At 50.2% G+C, this 24,625-nt stretch overlaps 2 protein-coding genes across 4 annotated transcripts; one reads left to right on the top strand and one right to left on the bottom strand.

Annotated features, from left to right (window-relative positions):
* The first annotated feature begins 285 nt into the window (after positions 1-285).
* Positions 286-4,688, top strand: CUNH19orf71 (chromosome unknown C19orf71 homolog). Its single transcript, XM_027851310.1, has 4 exons — positions 286-368; positions 2,664-3,025; positions 3,195-3,464; positions 3,770-4,688. The coding sequence occupies exons 1-4, from the start codon at positions 286-288 to the stop codon at positions 3,943-3,945; spliced, it is 891 nt and encodes a 296-aa protein (XP_027707111.1). The 3' UTR covers positions 3,946-4,688.
* A 1,256-nt stretch (positions 4,689-5,944) lies between these two features.
* On the bottom strand, positions 5,945-21,762 carry MFSD12 (major facilitator superfamily domain containing 12). 3 transcript variants are annotated; one of them, XM_027851338.1, is made up of 11 exons: positions 21,483-21,762; positions 11,651-11,861; positions 10,240-10,378; positions 9,317-9,502; positions 8,945-9,037; positions 8,506-8,598; positions 7,615-7,785; positions 7,412-7,506; positions 7,055-7,185; positions 6,366-6,405; positions 5,945-6,258 (listed from the first exon to the last, which is right to left on the bottom strand). In XM_027851338.1, exons 1-11 carry the CDS (start codon positions 21,745-21,747, stop codon positions 6,255-6,257), a joined length of 1,428 nt encoding a protein of 475 aa, XP_027707139.1. In that variant the 5' UTR covers positions 21,748-21,762; the 3' UTR covers positions 5,945-6,254. The 3 variants fall into 3 exon arrangements, with proteins under 3 accessions (XP_027707139.1, XP_027707138.1, XP_027707140.1); XM_027851337.1 differs by lacking the exon at positions 6,366-6,405; XM_027851339.1 differs by lacking the exons at positions 6,366-6,405; positions 7,055-7,185 and having other exon boundaries at positions 6,170-6,258.
* Positions 21,763-24,625: the final 2,863 nt, after the last annotated feature.

The raw sequence follows: 24,625 nt of genomic DNA, 5'->3' as shown, positions 1-24,625 counted from the left end.
AGATGGTCCCCCAAGAAGCTGACTCAGGGTCAAACTGAAACGAGAGCTCTTCTGATTTCCCCCATCAAAAGCAGACACAGACTCTCCCAATGTGTGACCACATTCCTCTACCTGTAGTCCCAGTCAAGCAGGGTTAGCACCCAGGGCTCCCACCCCAGCCCCCCTAGGCCCCACCTTCATTTGTTGCTAGGGCCTTGCTGCTTGTCCTCTCTTTGTTGTTAGCAACAATAGACCTCCCCTCCTACAAAGAGGACAGTGGCAGCGGTTCTAGCCTGACCAGCAAACATGGGGGGTCCTAAGTGGGAGCATGATCGTCCTTATGTCCCTCAGGGGACTCTGGAAACTGACTTCCCCACACCTCTCTATAGGTGAGTCTCTAGGATGAAGGATGGGCACCGCACCCCCCTTCACCCCTACCATCTCTGTCCAGCTCAAGGCTGGAGACATCAGAAGTCTCATGGAGCTGGAGTGGGTTTGGATTGGGAAAATGGGGAGCTGTTTGATTCCAGCCTCCCAAACAGCTGATGCCAGAAGGGACCTTAGAACACTGAAGAGCAGAGCAAGGAAAGGACCTTAGAACATAATCTATCAGAACTAAAAATGTACCTTAGAACATAGAAAACAGAATCATAGAACAGAACAGAGACTACTAGAACTGAGAAGGGCCCTTACATGTCACAGAGTCCCATTCGCACTTCCGATTTCTAGTTTCACATGAGGAATGGCTATCAAGCCCTCACCTTCTCACCTTCAGGCTCTTCTCAGCTTGGTCACTTTCCTCCCTTTGCAGTCTTCATAGATTTCCCTCTCATCTGAGCCCTCAAACCACATCTTCTGTCAAGGCTCAGTTCAAATCCCAACTTCTGCACAGCCCTTGCTCCTGGCTCCCCTCTTCTTTGCCACCATGAGTGCTTCCACTTCTTAGATCACTTTTCCTCCACTCAGAATCCATCTCCTGTCTAAACAATCACTAGTGATAAAAAGCTTTGAAAAAGTAAAAACACTGTCCAGGCCTTCAGGGAACTTACATTCTAATGGAGAAGACGACATCTAAATAACTATGCACGTATGGGGAAGGGAAAGGGGATTCAGTACCAGGCCTGGAGTCAGAAAGATTGATCTTCCTGGGTTCAAATCTGGCCACAGACACTTACTGGCTGTGTGACATTGAGCAAGTCACTTCAACCTGTTTGCCTCAGTTTCCTCATCGGTAAAATGAACAGAAGAAGAATGGCAAACCATTCTAGTATCTCTGCTAAGAAAACCCCAAATGGGGCCACAAAGAGTTGGGCAGACTGAAAGGACTCAACAGCAATAAAAGGGGAACAAGCATTTATATAGCACCTACAATGTGTTAACAAGCATTTATATAGTGCCTACAATGTGTTACCAAGCCTTTATTTAGCACCTACAGAGTGCTAATCAATTTAGGAATATCTCATTTGGTCATCAGAACAATCCTGAGAAGTAGGTGCTATTGGTATTCCCATTTTACAGTTGAGGAAACTGAGGCAAATAAGGGTAAAGTGATTTGCCCAGGGTCACATAGCTAGTCTGGGGCTGGATTTTGACTCTGGTCTTCTGACTCCAGGCCCAACATTACCTACAGAGCCACCCAGGTTTCTTGAGTTATTTGCATTGGATATTATCTAACTCCATTAGGCTCTAAGTTCCTTGAGGGCAGGAATTATTTTTGCCTTTCTTTGTATCCCCAGTGCTTATAGCACAGTGCCTGGCACATAGTATGCATTACCAATAAAAGGTGGCTGACTGTTTTACAAGACACAGAAATGTTTAAATGGAAATTTCTCCCAGTCTTTTGGAGCAATAGAATAACCAACCCCCTGCAGAGGGTTTCTAATCATCATTATTGGCATTGTCATTATTGTGATTACCTTTATAGTTCTTTATGATTATGAAGCCTTTTTAGCTCCTGTGATCCTCAGAATAACTACCCTGTGGAGTAAGGAATTCAAGAATTATTCTCTTTCTCCAGGTAGCAACAATCTCACATTACGTACTGCTTTAACGTTTACCAAAGATGAAGAAATGGAGGTGGAGGGCAAGGCAGTGGGGTTTGGTGAAGGGTACACAAAGATTCAGGAAGAAAACTGGGGGCAGAACCCAGGACTCCAATCGCCCAGTGGGTTCTCAATGGTCCTGGCAGTCACCAGCTGCTGCAATGTCACCCCCAACTAGAGGGAGTTCTCTTTGTCCCTCTTCCTCTCTCCTGGCCCAGTGGGTTTCTTAGAATTGCCAAGAGGAATTAGACTGTCCCCTCTGCCTTCTAAATAGGAGAGTTGGCACCTTAATACCTGATGTGGTTATACAAACACACAAAGCCACGTCTCCTCCACCCCAGTCCCCTAATGAATCAACAGGGATCCTGGCCCCAGATTTTTTTCAGAGCCTTCCCATCCCTTCATAGCTAACCTGACTTCGGAAAAAACTTGCAAACCCAATGTCCCTCTCCTCTCCCCTTTCCCTGCTCTCCTAACCCAAAAGCAGGTATTCTTAACTTGGAGTCCACGAACTTAAAAAACAAAAATTTTTTTAACAACTATCTTTCAATATAATCTGTTTCCTTTGTATTTTATGCATTTAAAAACATTATTCTGAGTTCATAGACCACCTCCTTCGCCTCCCACTAAAGCCCCCTGAAGCCTCAATATACCCCTGGAAAAAGCTGAGGGCTCCCTGTACTCCCAGCCCAGCCCTACTGACCCTTCTCTCCTTCCTCGTAGTGATGAGTACTTAACTCTTCCGGGCCCTAGATGGGCACCCATCATCAGGCAGGGTGTGCGATGGAAGTTCACTCCTATGGGACATGATGCCATAGGACAGTGGTGGTACACAGGCTTGAGAAACAACAACCCAAATGTCTGGTACAACATAACCAATCCTATCAGCCGCCCAGCCTACACCCGATGGCACCGAGCCTATTCCCAGAGGGAGCAGACCTTTGCCCCTGGTAAGTCCAGGGCCCTCTCTCCACTTGGACATTCTGAGCTGAGCTGGGTAGGCAGCTAGCTTCCACTCCTATTTTACTGAGGCCCAAAGAATGAGTGAGACTCACTCAAGACCACATCATGAAGTTAGGGACTGAGTTGAGACTAGTATCCAAGTCTCTTGATTCTTAGTTCCAAAAGTCTTTCCATTACCCCTAATGCTGTGTCTGCAGGGGGAATTTGTGTGAGGGTCCATAGTGGCAGGAACCACCCTCGTTTTCTCTCTGGGGACAGAGGGCAAAGTGGGAGGTCATCCTTCGGACAAGAAAGGAAAAAAGACTGGGGAAGAAAGGGGTTTCACTCAGAACCTGACATCTTCCTCCCTGATAGCCTATACCCAGCACCTTCGAGAAAGCTCCTGGTATGATCCCATACTCCCTGCCCAGTACATGGAGCCCAGTACCCGCTGGGGGAACCTTCTATGGCAGGACAAGCTCCTCCCAGGGAAGGAGTTTGGTGAGTAGGAGCTGAACAGGGGTGGGAGGGTGTGAGGATGGACAGGATGTAGGGGACAGCAGGGGGCAAGGTTGCATCTAGGTTCAGAGGGCCGAAGGTAGGAGGGCTGGCTAGAGGGAAAAGAGAGGGGCTAACACAGACGGAGAGGGTCATTGCTGATCTTTGCCCTACTTCCCATCTGATAAGGCCAAACCCTGTCCTGGTCCAGGTTCAGGTGAATCTGTCTCCAAGGCCCCTCTCAGAAAGAGGGAAGTTGCTCAGACCATGCAATGACATTGCCTCTCCCCACTCCCACCTTTCCCCAGTTGTAAACCGGAATCGCTTTGGGACTCCACCTGGCAAAGGCTCCAACTATGTCCCCTTCCTCTCGGTGCCCAATCGGCCACGTTACACTACCCAGAACTTCCGACTATGGAATCTAGAGCCCTACTGCCCATCTACCAACCAGCGGCCGCCACCTGTCCATAGACCCAAACACTAATAAAAGTGTCACACTATGGATGACCACTTCTCCTAGGGCCTTTGAGAGGAATTAGCGCCAGCCCTCCCACTCACCCTTCCCCCCATTCTCTCGAGGACAGGTTCTTCGAGGGCACAGTCCATCCAACTGGTGGGATGGGACTAAGGGGAAAGGTGGGGCAGCCTAAGGCATAGACTCATATACAGCCCCATTTGGACCCCTTTAGCTACACAGTCCCAAATGGCCAAACGCATGCCTAATTTACAACTGCTGACATTTTATGGTTCTTCAAGGTTTGCAAAGTGCATTCCATATCCGTTTGATCCTTATAACCGTGTGAGGTAGGTAGTACGGTGTTATCTCCATTTTGCAGATAGAGAGGCACAGGTTATATGGGCAGGAAGGGAACAGTAGGAATGAGGTGGTAGGGGACAGTAAGAATACCAGGACGCATCTGGGATGGGAGAGGGGCTGGTCACATGGCAGTGTCAGGTGAGGTCTGTGCCTTGGTAGAGAGAGTAGCCTGGCCTAGCATTCTTTTCAGTAACTCCAGGCTGCACATTGCCTTGGCATGTATATCTGCCATTACATGGACACCTGCATCCACACAGGATGAAGAAACCAAGTGCTTTAGCTAATCTCATTTGCCATGGGCATCCATGTACGTTAGGGGCTCTTAAACTGGGATAGATGTCAAGGCCTCAACTTGGGTAGGGAAAAAATGCATCTTAAATTTAACTTATCTAACTGAAATTTAGCATTTCCTTCATAGAAATGTAGGAAACAAACAAAGGATCCCTAGACTTTGCCAGACTGTCAAAGGGGTCCATGATACAAAAATGGTTAAAAAACCAAACAACTCTGATCTACATATATAAATACATATGCCACACAAACACACATACCTCTACATCTGTGTGCACGCATATAATGGTCCTAGGTAACTTTCTGACAGGCCAAAGTAATAGGCTAAACCTGAGAGAACAAAATTGATTAGGGATAAAAGTGAAGTCTGACGCTTGGGTTCATATGATCAGTTGCCCAAGCATAGGATGGGGGCAGATGTAACCAGACAACATTGCTTGGTTAAAAGATCTCGGTGTGGGTCCGGCCCAAAGTCATCTTGGGTTATATTGAACGTCTGGGGAGGGGAGAGAGCATACTCCCTCTGTGCTCTCCCCGCGTCAGACCACAGTTGTAGTGTGAGTCCCATGCTCAGTCCTGCAGGTCAGATCTAGGAGGAAAACTGACAAGCAGGACTGGATTGTGGACAGAGAAGGGTGACCAGGGTGGGGAGAGTGAAGAAAACCATACCATACACGTGGTAAAGAAAGTGTTGGGGGGAAGGGGAATAGGAAAGCTTTCTTAAAATTGTTCAAGGGGTGTCATGGAGTAGAGGGATAAAACTTGTTGTATTTGGCACCAGGGGGCAGACACAGGAAAAATTGGAGGGGGGGGCTGGAAGGGGAGACCAGGAAGGGGAGGAGAGAAAAGCTTACAGGAAGGTAGTGAGTTCCCCAAGACTGGAGGCATTCAGGAGGGCCTAAGGTATTAATCACAGCATGGCAAACATAGCACATGCATCGGTCACAAATCCTCTCCAAAAGCCCCATGAGGGAATTAGATGGGGATCATGCCCCTTTTGCAGATGGAAAAAATGAAGCCCAGAAAGAAGTTATTTTTTAAGGTCAGAGTGAGTCAAGGTGAAGAGCCGAGTGGTTCCCCTTCCCTCTCCCTCTGACAGACCCAAGTCTTCAGTGGGGGATGGAGATCTCCTTAGTACCTGCAATGTCACCTGCCCTAACATAGCTGTGCTCCAGACGTGGAAGAGTGACAAAGGACAAGACACCTTGTTCCTCCTTCCCTTCTGGGCCCCTCCATCCTGAAGCCAATAATCCCCACAAGCTCAGAGGGAAGGATGAGATGAGAGAAGAAGATACTGGGATCCAGGAGGTTCGAATTTCCATCACCCTTTCCTAGTCACCTTTCGGTCCCTCCAAGAGTGCACACCGGGTCCAAGTGCAGAATTCCCACACTCACAGTGGGACTTTTATTCATTAGTCCAATATTCTTTGTAAACAGCTCCCAGCCCAGAGATCCCTGGTCAGAGAAATGGACCAGAGAGACAAACGAGGATTCCCCAGACCAGCTGGGGGTGGTCCATTGCAGGAGACCCTTGGATGTGAGTCCCAGTACCCAGGGAAGGGGGAGGAGGAGAGTCTGTGTGCACAGACACCTGAGGTATCCTGAGTGTTCAGTTGACTGTAATGTCCTGCGAGGCCCCTGAGTTTGGTCCAGCGGCACCTTCAGCTGGGCCAGCCACCGCTGTATCATCTAGGGATAGGAGGAGAGTCAGAAGGGGAACAGAGAGATTAGCTCAGAACTCTGGGCCACTTCCCCTGCCCTCTGAACCCCTAATCCCTGAGGTCTCCTTGGCTCACCCTATAAGGTCACCGGGGAAGGTCCTGGAGATCCTGGAGACTGGAGAGAATGGGAGTGGGCCCTCCCTCAATCCTCAGCCAACAAACCCCACCCCTCAGGAATGTCGGGGTGGAGGGAAAATCCCATTGCAAAGGAATCACCCTCTCTCCACCCCTCTCAAACCTAGTTCCTAAGCATTCTGGTAGAGGGACATGGAAAAGGGCCACGAGGAGGATAAAGTTTAACATGGCCTCACTTTCACCCACAAATGGGGTCCACATCAGGATTCTCATCCTCCAAGGAGGCCTCTGGGGAAAAGAATTGGGGTGGGGTGGGGGGAGAATAGGCAAAGGATATAGGGAAAAGCTCTATTTTGAGGCTTGTAGACAAGGTTTCAGGTTCAAATTTACATAGATTTGCATATATTTTATGGGCTTGGGAAGGCATAGCCAGTTCCATCCTCCCGTGGAGCCTGGGCATGGAGCCCTGCCCCACTCTCCCTGCTAGCCTGATTTAAGGCTGATCTTCATCATCTTCTGAAAGAGAAGGGGAGGAAGGAAGATAGCTACTTCAGCAGAAGGGAAAGGCCTCCCCCCAGCTCCATTCCCTACCCCCTACCCCCTTACCCTATCTGGGGCAAAATGACCCTGCCTTTGATCCAGAGGAGAAGAGACGGGGTAAGGAATAGGAGGGGCTAGGAGCAACTCACAGAATCGAACTTGGATGGGCCAGAGAAAGATGCTACAGAGACAGAGGGCAGCGGCCACGCCCACGCCTCCCGTCACGGCCACCATCACCCAATGGTAGAAGCCCATGCAGGCTGCACAGCACAGTTCTGAGCTAGAGAGATGCCAGCCTGTGAGTTTCCCCTGTCCACCAACCTTCCTGCCCCAGACAAAGAGCTGAGACAGACCGGGGGCCCCAAACCCAGAGGTACCATCACCATTATACAGCCACCCACACTCCAACCCGACATAGCACCCCTTCTCCACTCAGGTACACCACCATCCCCCAGGCCCAGAAATGCCCCCTCCCTTAGACAACAAGATAGCCTCCTCAGACTCACAAGCAAGGGTATAGGCTCTGGATGGCCATCACAGCCAGCCCGTTGGCTACCTTGTCGGTGAAGCTCATGGCTCCATACACAAAGGCCCCGCTGTTCTGGAAGGGAGAAGAGGTCCGTCAGCATATCCCCTTGTACTGGACACTGCCGGGTGGGCAGGCAGAGGAGACCCCCGCAAGCTCTTCCCAGCCCAGCCCAGGCCTTACCGTGTGGCTGCCAATGAGGTCAGCTGTCATGGACAGGGACATAACCAGGATGGTGGCTGAGCCAATACCCAGGAGAACTGCTGCTCCATACACAGCTATCCCTAGCGAGTTGCCCAGCGCCACCCATGAGGCGAAAGCCAGGATGATCAAGAGGCCTGCAAAGTATGTCAGCTGGTAGAGGACAAGAGTGGGGAAGAGAGAAAAGAATATGTGACAGACAAACGCACATGCTAAAATATATGTTTATATATGTACACAGTATGTATGTATACACACACATACAGACACGCATGTGTATATGTATATACACATACACACACCACATGGTGGTAGGGTTTGTCTTCTACAGGCCGTCCCTTCTTTTCTTTTCTGTAGCTCCCCCAAATATTAGCCACCTCTTCCAGGGAGCCTTTGTTTCCATGATGAGGAAGGCAATAGGGGCACCCAGAAGAGCCTTGGAGATTAGACTTGATCTACTTGGCCCCAGGAGCACAATTAGGAGCAGTGGCTAGAAAGTTGCAATAAGGCCAACTGAGGCTGGAAGCCAGAAAAAACTTCCTATGGATGATGAGAGCTGGCCCAAAGTGTAATAGGCTGCTTCCCGAGGTGGCAGGTTCCCCCTTCCTGGGAGATCCTCAAGGACAGGCTAGCCGACCGCTTCGTAGGAATGTCCTTCTTAGCTGGGATTCTCTGTCAGCTATGGGCTGGGTTAGAGGAGGCTGGGATTCTCGGACCTTCGGCATTTCTAATCCTGAAGCTGCTTACCGTGTGAACCTGGAACGATTCCCTTACCTTCTCTGGGCCTCTGGCTGGCTAGTAAGTCTAAGGGAGGACCCATCTCTAACACTGTAAGGTCTAAGGACTCCCCATCGACCCCATCATCTCACTCACATTTCGACCAATGCGCTTGTTCACTGGCTTCATGAAGAAAGAGGAGAAGAAGCCGCTGACGTACATCACAAGGGGGATGGTTGCGATGAACTTCTGTTGAGGGGATTAATGGGGTATGGCGGATTACAGGGTTCTCCTGTTTGCTCATTGCTGTCCACCCCGCCAAGCTCCCACTCCCCACCTCCATACCCCAATCTCCTCGACAGCCCTAAGTCTCGTCAGCCTGCGACCTTGGAAAAATTACTTTCTTCCTCTTCCCCTCCCCCTTCCTGGGCCTCAATTTCCTCATCTGTAAAATGAGGACACTGGACTCTATGAGATTCTTCCCAGCCATACTAGGCTCTGTCTAAGGTCTCCTTCCCAGCCCTGACATTCCACATTTCTCTAAGACTCCTTCCCATTCTGGACAGTTCGATTCCCTGCCTCTCCTGGGCCTCACCTTGGGCAGGTTCAGGGAGTAGGTCAGATACATAGCCATATACGTCTGTGACAGATTCACAATGAGCCGTGTGCTCATATACAGAATGCCCACCTGAGGAATGGACAGATGGGTCAGAGGAATGGACACTCAAGGCCCTACAATGTGTGGGGGGGAGGGGGGGAGGGCAGCACAGAGGGGAGGTAGAAGGGATGCTACGGCAGATGAAGGCAGAGCAGGCTTTGGACGTGAGGTCTGGCAGGGTGGGCGGTGACCCAGGACTTCGCTACAGGAGTGCCATGAGCTCGAGGCAAAGTGGCGGGGGAGGGAGGTATGAGGAGGCTCCCTGGCGGTTTTGTCTGTGGTGTTTGAGAAGGCCCAGGCCGCTCATACCTGGTAAAAGGACGGCTCCCGAAGCCAGTGCTTCCAGAGGACCATGGGCTGGGTGGCGGGTGGGAGCAGAGGGCTGTGCTCGCTGGGCTCCTCAAGCCCATGCCGCCGCCGAGGTCGTTCCTTGGTGCCCAGGTGGAAGAGCAGGGAGAAGACGGCACCAACACAGACGACCATCAGGGAAAGGTTCTGGGGCACCGGGAAGGAGGGTTAATGTTGCCTCACCCTGCAGGCCAGGCTTTCATCCTGGCTCATTCCTCTCCACCCCAGCCCCTTGCAGCCTAGCTGAGAGCTCCTCAAGGGCATACCTAGAGCTGCCCATTCTCCTTGCCTTGCCCGGCCCTGCTGCCCTCCTGTTCCTCAACTAGTGAAGCCTGGGCCAGGGCTGGACACAGTGGAGCCTCCTGGACTTCCCAGCCTTTAAGCACTAATGCCCTTCGGCCTGCCTCCCCCTTCTGCAGACCTTCATCCCTCACCTGGCCGTCCTTATCTAGCTCCAGCTGGTGGAGGGCCCAGATGTGGTCACCAGAGCCAGCAGACCTTCCCCACCTGTCAGTCCCTGGGAGAATTTCTTCCTTCATCAGCAGGTGGCACCCACCTGTGGCCCCTGGGCTGACCCTCTGACTTCCTCTCCTGCTGCTGCGCCCCATTCCTCAGGCCAGGATGCTCCTGGATTTAGCTCTCCATCCCTCTCCCAGCCTCCTCTCCCCCCCACCCTTTCTAGCCTCTGTCCATTCTGATTCCTAGACTTTGTTCCACTCCTTCATCCTCCCTCCCCCTAATTCCCTGCCTCCCTTCCCAGTCTTCCTCCAAATCTCTCCTAGCCCTCTCCTTCTTCTCCTTTACACCTCCTCACACCCACTTCCTCAATCCTTCCCCTTAATCCTAGCTCTCTTTCCCCCAGTCCCTGCAGGACCCCTGCTCACCCTGAACACTGGCACATCCTGTAGGCCTAGCTGGTCACTGGTGTCTGAATCAGGGGCCTCAGAATGGGACCCCTGGAAATGGAGAAGCAGCCAGGCAGCCCCATACACAGCAATGTTGGCTGCTACAGTGAAAGCATACCTGGAATGATGATAGGGAGGAAAAGACACAGGCATCAGCAAAGGTTGGGGTGGGAGGGAGACTCCTGGGCAAGGCCCTCTCATTTCCCTCTTTTCCACACCCAAACACTGAGGCCTAAGTGCCACTGACAAATCTATCTGGCTATCCCTTTCCCTTCGCCCTAAACCACAGGGAACAGCTCCCCCAAGGCCCATCCAGGCCCAGGTCTTAATAGCCCCCTCTAATTAAGGGTGAAAGCTGAGAAAGAGGCAGCTAACTGTCCCTCAGGGCCCTGCCTGTTCCTTTATTTGGGGGCCCCCCGCAGCATACCCAGCGTTATGTAATACTGACCGTTGCCCAACTCACCAACCCCCTGTTCCCTGGCACAGGCAACAGCCTTAAGTAGGGAGACGAGGCAGTCGGTGAGAAGAAACCTAATACCAAGAGAGGGCTTCAGATGGAACCCCAGAGAAACACCCCACAACTGGGTAGATATGGGGAAAGGAAGTGAGTGGGCTGTGGGCTGGAGCCAAAGCCAAAAGTTTATACTCCTAGAATATCAGAGGGAGAAAGAGCCTTAGGCCACAATGCACATTAGTGCTAGAAAGGAGGGATCTGGAGATCACCCAATCATCCAAGGATTTTTAATCTGGAGACTGTGAACTTTTTAAAAATTTCGATATCTTTATTTCAATATAATTGGTTTCCTTTGCAATTCTATGCATTTTATATGTTTGATTGTAAAAGGGTTCCATGACATTAGATTGTGAGATCCTTCAGGACAGGAACCATGCTTTTGCACTTGGCACAGTGCCTGGCACACAGTAGGCATTTAATAAATGCTTGTTGACTGACTGACTGAGAAAAGGTTAAGAATCTTTCATCGAATTGAACTTTCATTTTAAAGCTGAAGAAACAGGCCCCAGGAGGTGATAGAGGCAGAGCCAGAACTAGATGTTGGCTTTCCTCTTTCTATTGATGCCACGTATTTTTTATATCAATATTTTAACATTCCCTAGCTTGGGGTTTGTTTTGATCTAGTTTTCCTAGAGGTACTTGAAATCCCAAACAGCAGAGAGAACGTCTTCTGCATTTTTGTATCGCCCAACAGTGCCTGGCAAGATACCCACCTTACACAGTGCTGGAATGTGCCATTTATTTTTACATTTTACCTCCTTACTGGCAGTGGAAAAGGGCAGCAAACAAAGGTGGGGTGAAGGAGTAAGGGGGGTGCTCTAGAGAACCTGGTGCTACCTCTAACCCATCTGGTGCCCCTCAAGTGCCCAGAATTACCTGAAGGCGGTGAGCTCTACCTTCTCGTGGTCATTGGTGACCAGCTCAGGGATTAGGGACAGGTGGGAGATCTGTGTGGCTGCCCAGCCAAACTGGAAGATCACAATGAACGGTGCATAGTAGATGAGGGCAGCCCACTCTGCCGTGGAGGCTGTGCACCCCAGGCAGGGATTAAAGATGAAAGGGAAAGAGAGCAGGACACAAATGGTGCCTATTCGGGGGAAAGAGAAGGCAGCATGGGTCTCAGATTAGACAATCAGAACTGGAGGGACCTTAGAAATGACTCCCTCCTCCCCCACCCCCAGAAGGACAAATCTACCCCAGGGCTGACAGCAAGGCTGGAGCAGGACCCTAGTAGGTGCCTCTGCCCTCATTCTGATACAGAGGAATTAAACTAATGGGACTGATAGAATTGACAGAGTCAAAGCCAACAAATTTCCCCCCCCCTTTTTTTTTAACCCTGGAAAGTCCCTCGTAACCATGCTGGACATCTCCAGACATTGTCACTGGAACCTCAAACTCAACAGGTCCTGAACCTTCCTCCTCTCCCAAATCTACCCCTCTCAGGCCAATTCCCCTATTTCCATTAAAAATCAGGGATTACTCCTCTTCCTTCACCCCACCCTTGAGCCAGGAGTCACCAAGTCCAGGAGAGTCAACCTACATGTCATCTTTCCCAGCAGCACCCCTTCTCCATTCACACGGAAACTATACCCCGGTTCATTCAGGCTTTCTTCACCTTTCCCCCATAGACCTCCCTGATTGGTATCTTTGCTGGCCTCCAGCCTTTCTCCCTTTCTCCAGAAGAAAAGAGGCATGGCAGTCCTCTGGACTGGAAAGAACTCTGGCTTTGGAATCAGAAGACACTGGCTTGAATCCTTGCTCTGACCTGAGCAAGTGACTCAGCCTTTCCGAGCCTCAGTTTCCTCATCTGCAGAATGAGGAGGTTGGACCTGGTGATCTCTGAGCTCCCTGGAATTGTCCTATGGTTCTTCCTTTATATGACTGCCAAAATAACCTCCTGGGATTGGATCTGTCCATGTCATTCCCTCCCCCTTGCTCAAACACCTTCAGTGGTTCCCTACTGATGAGGATGGGAGGTAGACCCCAAAAAGGAAAAACCCTGGACTTTCCCACATGGCCAAATCTCTGGAGTTTGCCTGAGGCTATAATCCCATCAACTGGCCTTTCATTGTGGCTACACCCAATTTCCCAATTCTGTTACCCTCAACCTAGCCTAGCCCTCCATTGTCTTACCTTCCTATGGCCCCAGGCAGCTTCCCACCCTTAATCCTATCTAGGCTCCATTCTCCCTTGGCCACATGGTCCAGGTCCCTGGAGTTCTATTACCTCACAGACTACTTGGCCACTCCTAGATCCCTCCCACAGTCTTTACATATATAAGGTCCATCTTGTCTCCACTAAAATGCTCAGATTCTTATAATCTAGCTGATGGAGTTGGGATCTGGGCCCCAGAAAGGCAAACAGCAGGTACCAGCCAATGTCCCCCCATTGTTCCCTGTGCTTGGTTCCAGTCAACCTCCTCTTTGGGACCCCCTTGAGGCAGGGACAGCTCTACGCCCCTTGCCAGTAGTTAACAGTTTCAGAAGCTGAGACCTTCGTCCCTTACTCCAAAAGAATTTGAGTCTCATTTGTTTGAGGGGGGAATGATGGGGTTGGGATCTGGGCATCCAGGAAAACCCTGGACTTTACCATGTGGCCAAATCTCTGGTTTTCGCCTAAGGCTATAATCCCATCAGCTGGCCTTTCATTGGCTACACCCAATCTCCCCTCCATTGTCTTACCTTCCTATGGCCCCTGGCCATTTCTCCTCTCATCCAGATCTCCTTAGGTCCCTCCTCCCATCATCCCAAACTACTTGGCCACTCCTAGATCCCTCCCACAGGCTTTCTGTATATAAGGTCCATCCTGTCTGTCTCCATTAAGAGGCTGGGATTCTTATAATCTAGCCATTGCTTAGAGTCTTATAATCTAGCCAGTAGTTTACTAATGTTCAGACTCCTTAAGAGTCTGCCCAATATGACAGATGTTCTAATAAACCTTGTCTTTGGCTGAAAGAAGGTTTGGGTCAAATTCTTTCAGGCAGGACCCGCATATTGTGATTTTGGGGTCCCACCACCCCTTAACTCCTAAACCTCAACACCTACTACCTCTAGGATAGACAAAAGACAAACTCCTTAGCCTGGCATGGAAGGCCCTCTACAATCTGGATTCAGTTTATCTTTCCCACCTTACTTACTTCAAATGACACATTTGACTGAGGCCAAACTGCCCAACTAGTCATTCTTTGAGACTGACCTGATATCTCGCCTCCTGGCAGCTGGGAGCCACAGTGGACAAAGTCAGGAAGACTCAAGGTCAAATCTGACCTCAGACACTGGCTGTGTGACCCTGAGCAAGTCGTTTAACTTGTCTGTCTCAGTTTCTTCAACTACAAAATGGGGATAACACTAATAACTATTTTGATGTTATTGATAACTATTTTGAAGATCAAATGAGATATTTGTAAAGCACTTAGAACAGTGTGTGGCACATAGTAGGCACCCAATAGAAGCTTGTTTTCTTCCTTCTGGGCATTCATGCCATCCCCCTATGCCTGGAATACTCTTCTACCTCATCTTTGCCTTTCAAAGTCTTTGCTTTGAGCTTTAGCTCAGTGGCTACCTTCCCTGTGAAGCTTTCTCTGATTCCCCAGCTAAAAGGGGTCTCTCAGAACACTTGGTCTATGTCTCTTCCTTCTGATGCAGTTTAGGGGTTCAGGGACCCCAATATCACAACACGTGGGTCCTGCCCAAAAGAATTCGACCTAAGCCTTCTTTCAGCCAAAGACAAGGTTTATTAGAACATCCATCATATTGGACAGACTCTTAAGGAGTCTGAACATTAGTAAACTATTGGCTAGATTGTAAGAATCTGACCAGTGGCTAGATTTTAAGAATCTAAGCAGTGGCTAGATTATAAGAATCTGAGCATCTTAATGGAGACAAGATGGACTTTATATACAAGATGGACTGTGGGAGGGATCTAGGAGTGGCCAAGTAGTTTGGGGTGACTGGAGGAGGGGTCTAAGGAGATCTGGATGGAAGTGGCCAGTAAACGGGGTGAACAGAACTCCTGGGGCCTGGACAATGAAGCCTACCTAGGATTAAGTGTAGGAAATGGCCAGGGGCCATAGGGAGGTAAGACGATGGAGAAGAGACTGGGTGTAGCCACAATGAAAGGCCAATTGATGGGATTATAGCCTTAGGCGAAAACCAGAGATTTGGCCACATGGTAAAGTCCAGTGTTTTTCCTTTCTGGGGTCTAGCTCCCATCCTCATCATTTCCCATTCCCTCATTCCCTCCTTTGCTATGGTCCTTACTTGTGCACTGCTCCCAGCCCCCCATAGAAGGGAAGGGAAGCACCTTTTAAAATTTACTTTGTACACAATACACTTAATGTTTGCTGAACTGCACTGAACTGGAACTAGAACAAGTCTTATGATTTTCCAGGCCAGGTTCTTTCACTCCAGCTTGACAGGGCCTAATGTTAAAATCCTGGGCCCAGCTCCGACCCACTCTAACCTCAGATCCCACTGGGAGAATTAGGTTTTGGATAAGAGATTTTGTAAAGCATAAATGATTAGAAAAATGGGAGGTAATGCTAAATGACAATCCCAGGAATAATGAACCAGACCGGACCAACAGATGGATTTCAGTGATCCAGTGTCAGAGCTGGGAGGGCCCTTAGGACACAGAAGGTCAGAATTGGGAGGGTCTTTAGAGATTATCTAATCTAACAACCTTATTTTATAGGCAGGCCAAATGAGGTCCACAGATGAATGAAGTCACACATCAACTCAGTGGTAAAACCAAAACTAGAACCCAGATCTCCTTACTTCTAGCTCAGAATTCTGTCCACAGCACCACAGCTGACTCTCACTTTGGTTGGCATGGGACCCAGTTGGCCCTGAGGGAAGGGGAGGCAAAGAGAGGAAGAGAGAGACTGAGGAAGAGGAGGGGGGAGGGAGAAAGAGAGAGAGAGAGAGATGGAGGGGTGACTAGGTGATAAGGAAACCCCAAACCCTTTCACCCTCCAGGCTAGGGCTTCCTGGGTTTCTAAATCCAGATCAGTCAATGACTCTTGTGTGACTATGGCCCACTCCTCGTCTACAAAATGGGTGTGTGGGGAGGAAGTCCCTAAGGTCCTTTCCAACCCTGACATTCAATGATTCAAGCCCCTACCTCTGGGGAAAGTGATTCCTTTCCCTCCTTAAAGGGAGAGTCCACCACCCAGCTGGCGCAGGAACAGGTCCTGTGCCAGAGCTTCAGGGCAGCCAGGTACCTATCAGGCTGCTCTACTCTGTGATATAATCTGTCTCATCTCCAAGTGACCTTCCTTCCTTCCCCTTCCTAACTTCAGATTTGGGAAGTGAAAAGAAAACTAACTGTCTTGGGTTTCTCTGGAATTCACTGGAGTCAAAGGACCCAAGAATGGAAGGAGCTCAAGATTTTCTGATCCGCTTCCTTAGGGGCAAGCCACTTTCCTTCTGTGGCTGAGTTTCTGTAAAACAAGGCAGTTGTACTTTCAAGGTCTCTTCCAGCTCTAAATGAAATTCTATGATCCCTTTCTGCCTTAACACGTCCTCAAGGGCCTTCTGTGCCAGAATTCATGAAGCCCCAGCCGTTGGACTGTAAACAGATGGACCCCTGCAGAATTGCCAGCTCTGCTCCTTCCCTCTCTCCCCCTGCCAGGGTTAATGATTCCCAGGGAGGTTGGGGTGAGGAGAAGTTTTCCCAAGGAAAAAGAAGCAATTGAGGTTAAGGGACCCTGGGTAGGCAGCCTCCAGGGACACTCAGTGTTCACCTCCTGTAGGGACTCCTATATTCCCTATCGGGAAGAGGCTTCAAAGAGAAGGGCTTCTCCCCTCCAAGGGCTCAGTAAGGGGAAGGAGACAGACACACCAGGGCCTGGATTTCATGCCCTTGGCAAAGGCACCTTCAAGGGGCAGAAGACTTGCTCTTTGTCCCCTATACACAACAGCTAGGACAGCTCAGTGTGGGGCTTCCGAACACAGCTTTACGGTACAGGATGGGAGAGGGGCAGAGAGACAGAGAGGGGAGAGAGAGGAAGGGAGGGTGAGAGAGAGACAGAAACAGGAGAGAGAACAAGAGAGACAGACAGAGATAGAGATAAACAGGGAGGAGCGAAGGAGGAGAGACAGAGAGAGGGAGGAGAGAGACAGAAACAAAGAGGAGAAACAGAGACAGAAGAGAGGGAGGAAAGAGGGCAAGACAGAAACAGAGAAACAGAGAGAAGAAAGTGAGAGAAAGAGACAAAAAGGAGACAGGGAAGAGGAGAGAGACAGGAGAGCAGGAGGAAAGAGAGGGAGAGAGAAAGGGAGAGAGAGAGGGAGGGAGGAAAGAGGGAAGGAAGAGAGAAGCGAAGAGAGAAGGGGAGGGGCAAGGAGAAGAGAGAGAGAGAGAGAACAAGAGAGAGGAGAGAGAGTGAGTGTTGTGGGGAGGAATTAGTCACTTTTCCTGGGAAATACCTCAGGTTTCAACAAGCACCCAGAGCCAAGGAATCAGGGAAGAGTGTGGCCACGAGATGGCCTTGGCCAAGGACATCGCTACCTGAGTGTCCCCCACCAGTACTTCAAACTCAGTGTGACTGAAAGCAAGCTCATCATCTTTTCCCCTAGAGCTGTAAGTCCTCCTGACCTCCCTCCTCAGGTCTCTGGCAGATCTTTCATGTTTGCCCCCTTGGCATGGTCTTCAATGCTCTCTCTCTAGTCTGGGCCTTTCTTACTGGAGCACTGTGATATCAGGGGAAAATGAGAGCTGGATTTGAAGTCAACAGACCTGGGTTCCCAGCCTGGCTTTGCTCTTCACTACCTCTTTAGTAAATTGAGGGTTTCTTTTTTTTTTTTTTAGGCAATTGGGGTTAAGTGACTTGCCCAGGGTCACACAGCTAGTAAGTGTCAAGTGTTTGGTCTGAGGCCAGATTTGAATTCAGGTCCTCCTGACTTCAGGGCCGGTGCTTTATCCACTGTGCCGCCTGGCTGCCCCTGGATTAGATTTCCAAGCCTCTTCTCAGCTCTAAATTCTAGATCCTGTCCCTGTCAAATTCCCCAACATCCAGCCCCAAATCCTATCTGTTTCCCACTTCGGGTTATTAGTGAGACAAGGGTAAAGAGTGTTCTGTAAACCTTAAGGAGTTGTTTAAATATGGGGAGAACTGGGTTATAAGAAAACTCTAACCCTTTTAATAAAGTTTGTTAAAATTTAATAAAGTGCTGTTATCATTATTCCCACTGCGGTCAATCTTATCAGCTCCCTTATTACTACCCTGCCTGTGGCAATAATATTTTAAAAGATCTTTCTTTCAGTGGTTCCCCATTGCATCTAGAATAAAGTTGGTCCTGTGCCTAGCATTCAAGACCCTTCACTCTCCATAGTTCTCTCAAATTACTTCCCTTGACACCTTCTGTGCTGCAACAAATCTCTGGGTATCGCCATCCGCACCTCTACCCAGCCAACTTAAATGCCTGGTCTTGGAAGCGGAATATCCTCCTTCCCATACTTAGCTAGATAATGTATCATGTTACTTGAGGCAATTCAGTTAGGAGAGGAGAGAGAAAGCAGTAACTTGACTGGTGGAGGCAGGATTTTAAGGAGTTCCTCTGGATTGTAGCAGCTAAGGAGGAAACCTGGCATAGCTTCCTGTAACTTATCTGGCCAACTAGGTGCAAAATGCAGTTGTTTCCACACAATAAACGTAATTCCAGCACTGTCAGGGCCTCCTAAATTTCATTATCCTGGGAACAAAGCTATAATGGGTACTTACCAATCACACCTCAGTTCCTTTGCCTTTTTTGGTGGTATTCCTTCCCATTTTTAAAGCTCCCCTGACTTCCCACAGTCCCTTCTGGACTTCAAACAGCACCTTGTTCTTCCCCTCTTTAATATACTTAACCATAATGCATCATTTTATATGACATTTGTGTTGGGGTCTTTTGTGGATTCCTAGACAGCTAAAACTCAATTAGGCATGGTTCCAGCACCTAGTACAGAGTTCAGCACATAAATGTTTGTCGAATGAATGAGTCAATCACATTGTTAAATGAATCAATAAAGTGGCTCATGAAAGAATGAAGTGTCCAAATGTAGAGCACACCCCACTCAGCCAGAGTCTGGGGAAGAGGGAAATGAAATGAGCTGAGGAGGGAAGAAGTGTGTGGATGTGTGCTAAGAATGAAAGGGAAGGAAGAGTTGACCCAGACACTAGATAGCAACCAAATCAGTTGTAAAGTTTATCTCCGGAAGTCAAGGAGATCTGCTCAGCTCTTGGGTACCAGCCACTTCTTGCACTGGGCACTGGCTATGCTGAGGGCAAGACCCAAGACAACCATACGTTACCCCCCCCAAAATTCTTGAGAACCAGTCTGCCCCTGGACTTCCTCTCCCTGGTCGTGCAAACCTATCCTTTCCTAGGTCACCAACTCCCCCTTTCCAGGAGGCCCTCTGGGTTTACCTCATAATGGAGCTAGGAACCTCAAAGGAGGTTCTGCATGAGTATCTCCTCTGTAGCTTAGCTGACAAAAAGTGGCCATCCAACCCTTGGCTTCAGGAGCTCCAGGGAAGGGGACCCACCTTCACTTTCTAAGGCTAGCTAGTCCCTCTTTTGAATAACTCCAACTGTTAGGAAGGCTTTCCTTACATCAAGCCTGAATTTGTCTGCAAGTTCCAGCCACGGCTCCTAGTTGCTTCCTCTGCAGCCAAATAGAACAGGTCTGAGCTCTTTTCTACTCACAGCCTCTCAAACTCTTGAACCCAATCTTGCTGGAGTCTTCCTTCATCTAGGCTAAATGTGGCCAGTTCTTTTAACTCTATGCTCTAATTCAAGGCCTTTCTGTATCATCCTTAAGACTCTCCAGTTTATTGATACCCTTCTAAAATATGGCACCCAAAACCAAACACATAGCTTCAATTTCAGGTTCAGTTGCTTATTTGTACAAGTCATGTCCCCTGATTGGATTCTTGGTTTTCCTATCTGTCAAAGGGAAAATAATCAGCAAGGGAGGTGGAGAAAGTCAAATGAGAGAAAAGGGATGGAAAGATATTTAGGAGAAAATGTTTGAAATAACCAGTCTGTGACTTCAGAAATGAACTTATGCTATTAACTGACAGAGTTGGCTTTTCCTACAAACTTAGGAGAAGGAAGGAGAGAAATAGAGGTGATCTGAACTTCCTCCTGATGACCTGGTCCCTGGTCCTTGGCTCCCTGACTGGGTGTGAAAGGAAGATCATTTCACTGCAAGGATTATAGTCATCCTTCTGGAGAGGAGGAAGAGCATTTCAGTCACCCAGCTAGTAAACTGGAGAATAAGGCTATGAACCTGGTTTCCTGACTCCGGGACCAGCACGGGTTTCTGTATAGCATTACAGAATCTTGGCAGATACCTGGTCAGCAAGGAAGAATTAACCCCACCCTGTCCTCAGAGACACTAATCTAACCCTTGGACAGCAATCAGCCTTTCCCAACACTCATTGAAACTGTAGTATAGGACTAGAAGGTAGAAGTGGGTGGGGTGGGATAGAAGGTTGGGTGGAGGAGACCATAGGAGGCCCCAGCAGGGATCTTCCCTTTCTGACTCTTACAAAACAATCCTAACTAAACCCCTTCCCTTTGGTCCTTGCCCTGTAGGGCAAGAAGGTACACCACCTGACTTCTAGGAACCTACCCAATTATCAGAATGCCACCCAAATTCTAGAACAGTGTCTGGATTCCATAAACCGTCAGCCTGAATTGTACAAGATCCTCACCATTACAGAATATTACAAAGATTCAAGAAAGAGCTGGAGAGCTCTCTCCCCACACTGGAGAGAGAACAGAGGAGAATAAATAACATCATTCTACATTGCTGCCCCTAAGATCTGGGGCGAGGAGAGAAAATTTCAAATGGGTGGAGCAGGGTCTTATCAGCACATCCCCTTAGCATTCAAAGTCAAGGCAGGGAGCCAACCAGAAGGAGGATCACCACCTTCTTACAGTCAGTAGCCACACTATACTCTTAGGTTCCTCTTGGTTCTTTGAACTTTTGCCTCTCCCCCAACCCCAGCAATCTGGCCTCTTGCCAAGCTTCCTGAAACAGGACCCAACTACCCCTCCTCCTTCTCCTCCTCCTCCCACCTCAGTCAAAGGCTGAACGTCCTTCATGACAGTAGGCTAGGAAAGATATCCCTCCTCCCCAAATAGAAGAAATGACAAAAGGAGGTAGTAGGCATCATCACAGCTCCCGTGACTCCCAATGCTCTTTCAACTGGGATGACCTCTCTGAAGTCACCGGATAGTGATTTTCACAACTCTGACTTAGGAGTGTCATCTCTGTCCTAGAATCAGGAAGACTCGTGGGCTGACCACACACACACACTCACATGGAGTCTGCCAGTCACTCCTTCCAAAGCAGAAACACTAAACAGACAGACAGGTGTCAGCTAGCTTGGATCCTAGATTGGCCTGCGAAGTTGAGGCTGGCTTCCTCACATCCCCATCACTCTGGGACTCTCCCGTCGTTAATGCCTTTTGGAGATCTTTCAGTCTTGGAAAAATGTAGAAAACTACTGATGGGGAAGCGGGGGAAAGACAGAAGTGAGGCACACGCTAAGCTGGAAGGAGAGAAGCAAACCCCGGGCAGGGCCACTAGTGAGGGGAGGTGGGGGAGGTGAATGCAGCTACCCATGTGCCCTCCTCCCTAGAAAAGGGGGAATCGGGAAAGACTAGGGGACACTCGGGGAATACAGGGGCGGAGCAAGGGGTGCGGGTCCTTACCGACCAGGTGCCAGGACTTTCGGGGCCCGTAGCTCCCCCAGCAGCCCCCGGAGTGGTCTGCCTCGTAGCCCACGAGGGGCGTGCACACGCCGTCGGCCAGCTGGCCCAGCAGCAACAGGACGCCGGCTCCCCACGAGCTGTAGCCCTGCACCGAGTGCAGGTACAGCAGCAGGTAAGTGAACCACATGGAAGCGCACAGGTCGTTCAGGAAGTGGCCCACGGCATAGCTGAGCCGAGTCACCAGCGGCAGCGCCGGCTCCGCCATGGGCCCGGCCCGCCCGGCCGCCACCTGGCTCGGCCCGCCCGCTCTGCCCACCGCCGTCCGTCCGGGAGTCCCTCAGCAGGGCCGCCCCTTGCCCGGACTGATCACTCTCGCCCGGCCTTGCTTTGGACTGGTCACTCTCCGAACGGGTCTCTCCGGACCGGCCCCACTCCGAACTGGTCACTTCGGGGACTGTCAGTCCACGAATGGACCTCGCGGCTCACACGGCCCCCGTCACTCGCCCCAGGGCGGGACCGGCTGGGCGCTGTGCTCCTTCCCGGGGGCGGGCTGGCTGCCCTGAAGGGGATCCTTGCCTTCCGCGGACACGCGTGGGAGATCCTCGGCTACACCCAGCCTGCCGAGCTCGCCTCCACCCCGGCCCGCACGGAGAAGCCCCTTCTGCGAGCTCGGAGTCGGTGCCGGCTTCCTCGCCGATCCCACCCGCAGCAGCCTGTACCCGGGTCCCAGCGGCTGAACTATGCCGGGCCAGGGGCTCCAGGAGCACAGGGGCATTCCCAACGATTGGCGGGCGCCTTGGCCAATAGGCGCCGGGAGCCGGGACCCGGCCAGCCGCACAGGAGGTTAGGGGGCGGGACCTGAGGTTAGCCCTGCCCCAGTCTCCTCCCCGGTCCCAGCTGGTCCCAGAACCCTGCGTTGCTGCGGTCGCGGTGGGTTGGCTTTGGCTGGCGCTGTAGCTGGAGAGGCCATCCCCCGTCCGGGGCTGTGGAGCGGCGGAAGGAGGAGGGATCCCCACCCCCCCTGCCGTCCTGACTCAGCCACGCCCAGGCTAGCGCCCGGCTGGTTTACTGGGACCGCGCGGTTGGCTGGCGCCTCTCCAGGCTCCCCTACTTTTCCAGGGCCCCGGGCATCAGCGGTGCAGACCGCACTCGGCTTCTCACCGCTCTCTCCACCCTCCCCTTCGTCCCTCTCCCCTTTCCCCTACCTCCCCTCCTTCTCCCGTTCCCCCCTCTCTGTCCTCTCTCTCCCCCTCCCCTCCTCCTCCTTCTAGTCCTTTCTCTCCCCCCTTCCTCCCCTCTCCCTCCTCCCCAGAGGTCGCCCTCTGGAAAGCACAGCTTCTCACGTACTCGAAGGGATGCGTGGACGGACGCCCAAGGACAGGAGGAGACAGGGTCAGCCTCAGAAGACCCTGGAGCAGACAGATCGCCGCTACGAAGAACGTGGAAACGCGCCGAGACACAGAAACAAACAAATGCATTCACTCTACAGCCATGTATTTATTAAACGCTCTCCAACAAGCACTGGCTTTGTGCAACGCACCCCCACCACCCCACGCAGGACACTCACACTATATCTTTGTACTCCTAGCACCAGCAGGACGCGGGGATCCCAGTAGGCGCTTAAATTGTTAACCTAGTGCAGTTGAACCTGGCATCTTTAAACCTCTCCCTCTCTCTTTAGGAATGGTGACTGACCTAGAAAGGAGTGTGGGGCCGAAGCTCCGGGCGAGGGTGGGGACTAGAGATGGGAGATTATTTCTGGGAGGGAAAATAATTAGGAAAAGAAAGGCCAGTTCGATAAGGACCCTGGAAATAAATGAATTACCTCCGTAATCGTGTTGTTTCTGGTCTTACAATCAACCAATCTATAAGCATTTGTTAAGAACTTGATCCCTAACTCAATACCCCTAGCAGAGATTGTATTTTTTAAAACCTGAAACTACGCTGCGCAAATCGAATAGGATCTCCACGTCCCACGTCCACGACCCTGTGCTTACCAAGGGAAAGAGAACCTGAGAGTCAGAAGTCAAAGTCGAATCTCTCAGGGCTGGAAGGAATCTCAGATCATCCAGTCTAACCAGTAATTGATCAAGATTCCATTTTTTACAGTATTCCCAACTTGCTCTGCCCCTATTTGAAGCCCTAAAGTAGGGGAAACACACTGCTTCCTGAACTGAACAACCTCTCAGCCTTAGCAACACTAGCTGCGTTCTGATCCAGCCGCTAGCTGTGTGATCCTGGGCAAGTCACTACACCTCCATCTGTCTCAGTTTCCTCATCTGTAAAACAGGGATGATAATAGCATCTCTCAGGGATATTTTGAGGATCAAATAAGATAATACTTGTATAGCAGGTGCTAAATAAATGCTATATCCTTTGCCCCCTCCCCTTCCATCTTGAATCTTCCTCTCTTCAACTTGCAATGTTGTTAGTCGTTCTTAGTGTTATTTTGTGGGTGCAAATGCAACCTCTTCAATGAGACTGACCTTGGAATACTTGAAGGCAGCTATTATGTTCCTTCTAAGTCTTCTCCAGACTATTCCCCAGTTCCTCAGCTGATGTTCATATGTCTTACATGGCCTTTCACTAGCCTGGTTGGCATCCTCTGGGATTCCAGCTTTTGAATGTCCTTCCTAAAATGCAGTGCCCAGAATTGAACCCTAACGTCCAGATATGAGAGAATACTGCCCTTCTCCCACCTATTTTAGGATCATAGATTCTGAGCTGGAAGAGCCCTTAGGGATCATTTAATCCTACTTTCTCATTTTACAGGCTAGGAAAATGAAGTCCAGAAAAATCATATGACTTGCCCAAGGTAACACAGGCAATGAGTGGCAAGGCTGGGATCCAAATCCAGGACCTCTGACTCCACATCTAGCCTTCATTCTCCTGCTCCAGTCCTGGGCATGATTCCTCTCTTAATGCAACAGAAAATCATAGGAATTTGCTAAAGGTCACTCAGTGAGCAGAGTTAGGACCATGACTCAGCTCTAACCTATTAATAATGAATCAACTGAGGAGCAATATGCTTGTTATGTTTGGGGCATTAAAACTAATGCCCCTGCTTATTATCATAATAATATATGGAAATAATCATTCCTGCTCCTCCTTCTTCCCTCCTAGATGGTGTGGTGAAGATAAGA

This window comes from Vombatus ursinus, unplaced genomic scaffold, assembly GCF_900497805.2.
Source record: "Vombatus ursinus unplaced genomic scaffold, bare-nosed wombat genome assembly UNPS02009173.1, whole genome shotgun sequence".
NCBI lineage: Eukaryota > Metazoa > Chordata > Mammalia > Diprotodontia > Vombatidae > Vombatus > Vombatus ursinus.
This window is presented reverse-complemented; position numbering and strand designations above follow the sequence as displayed.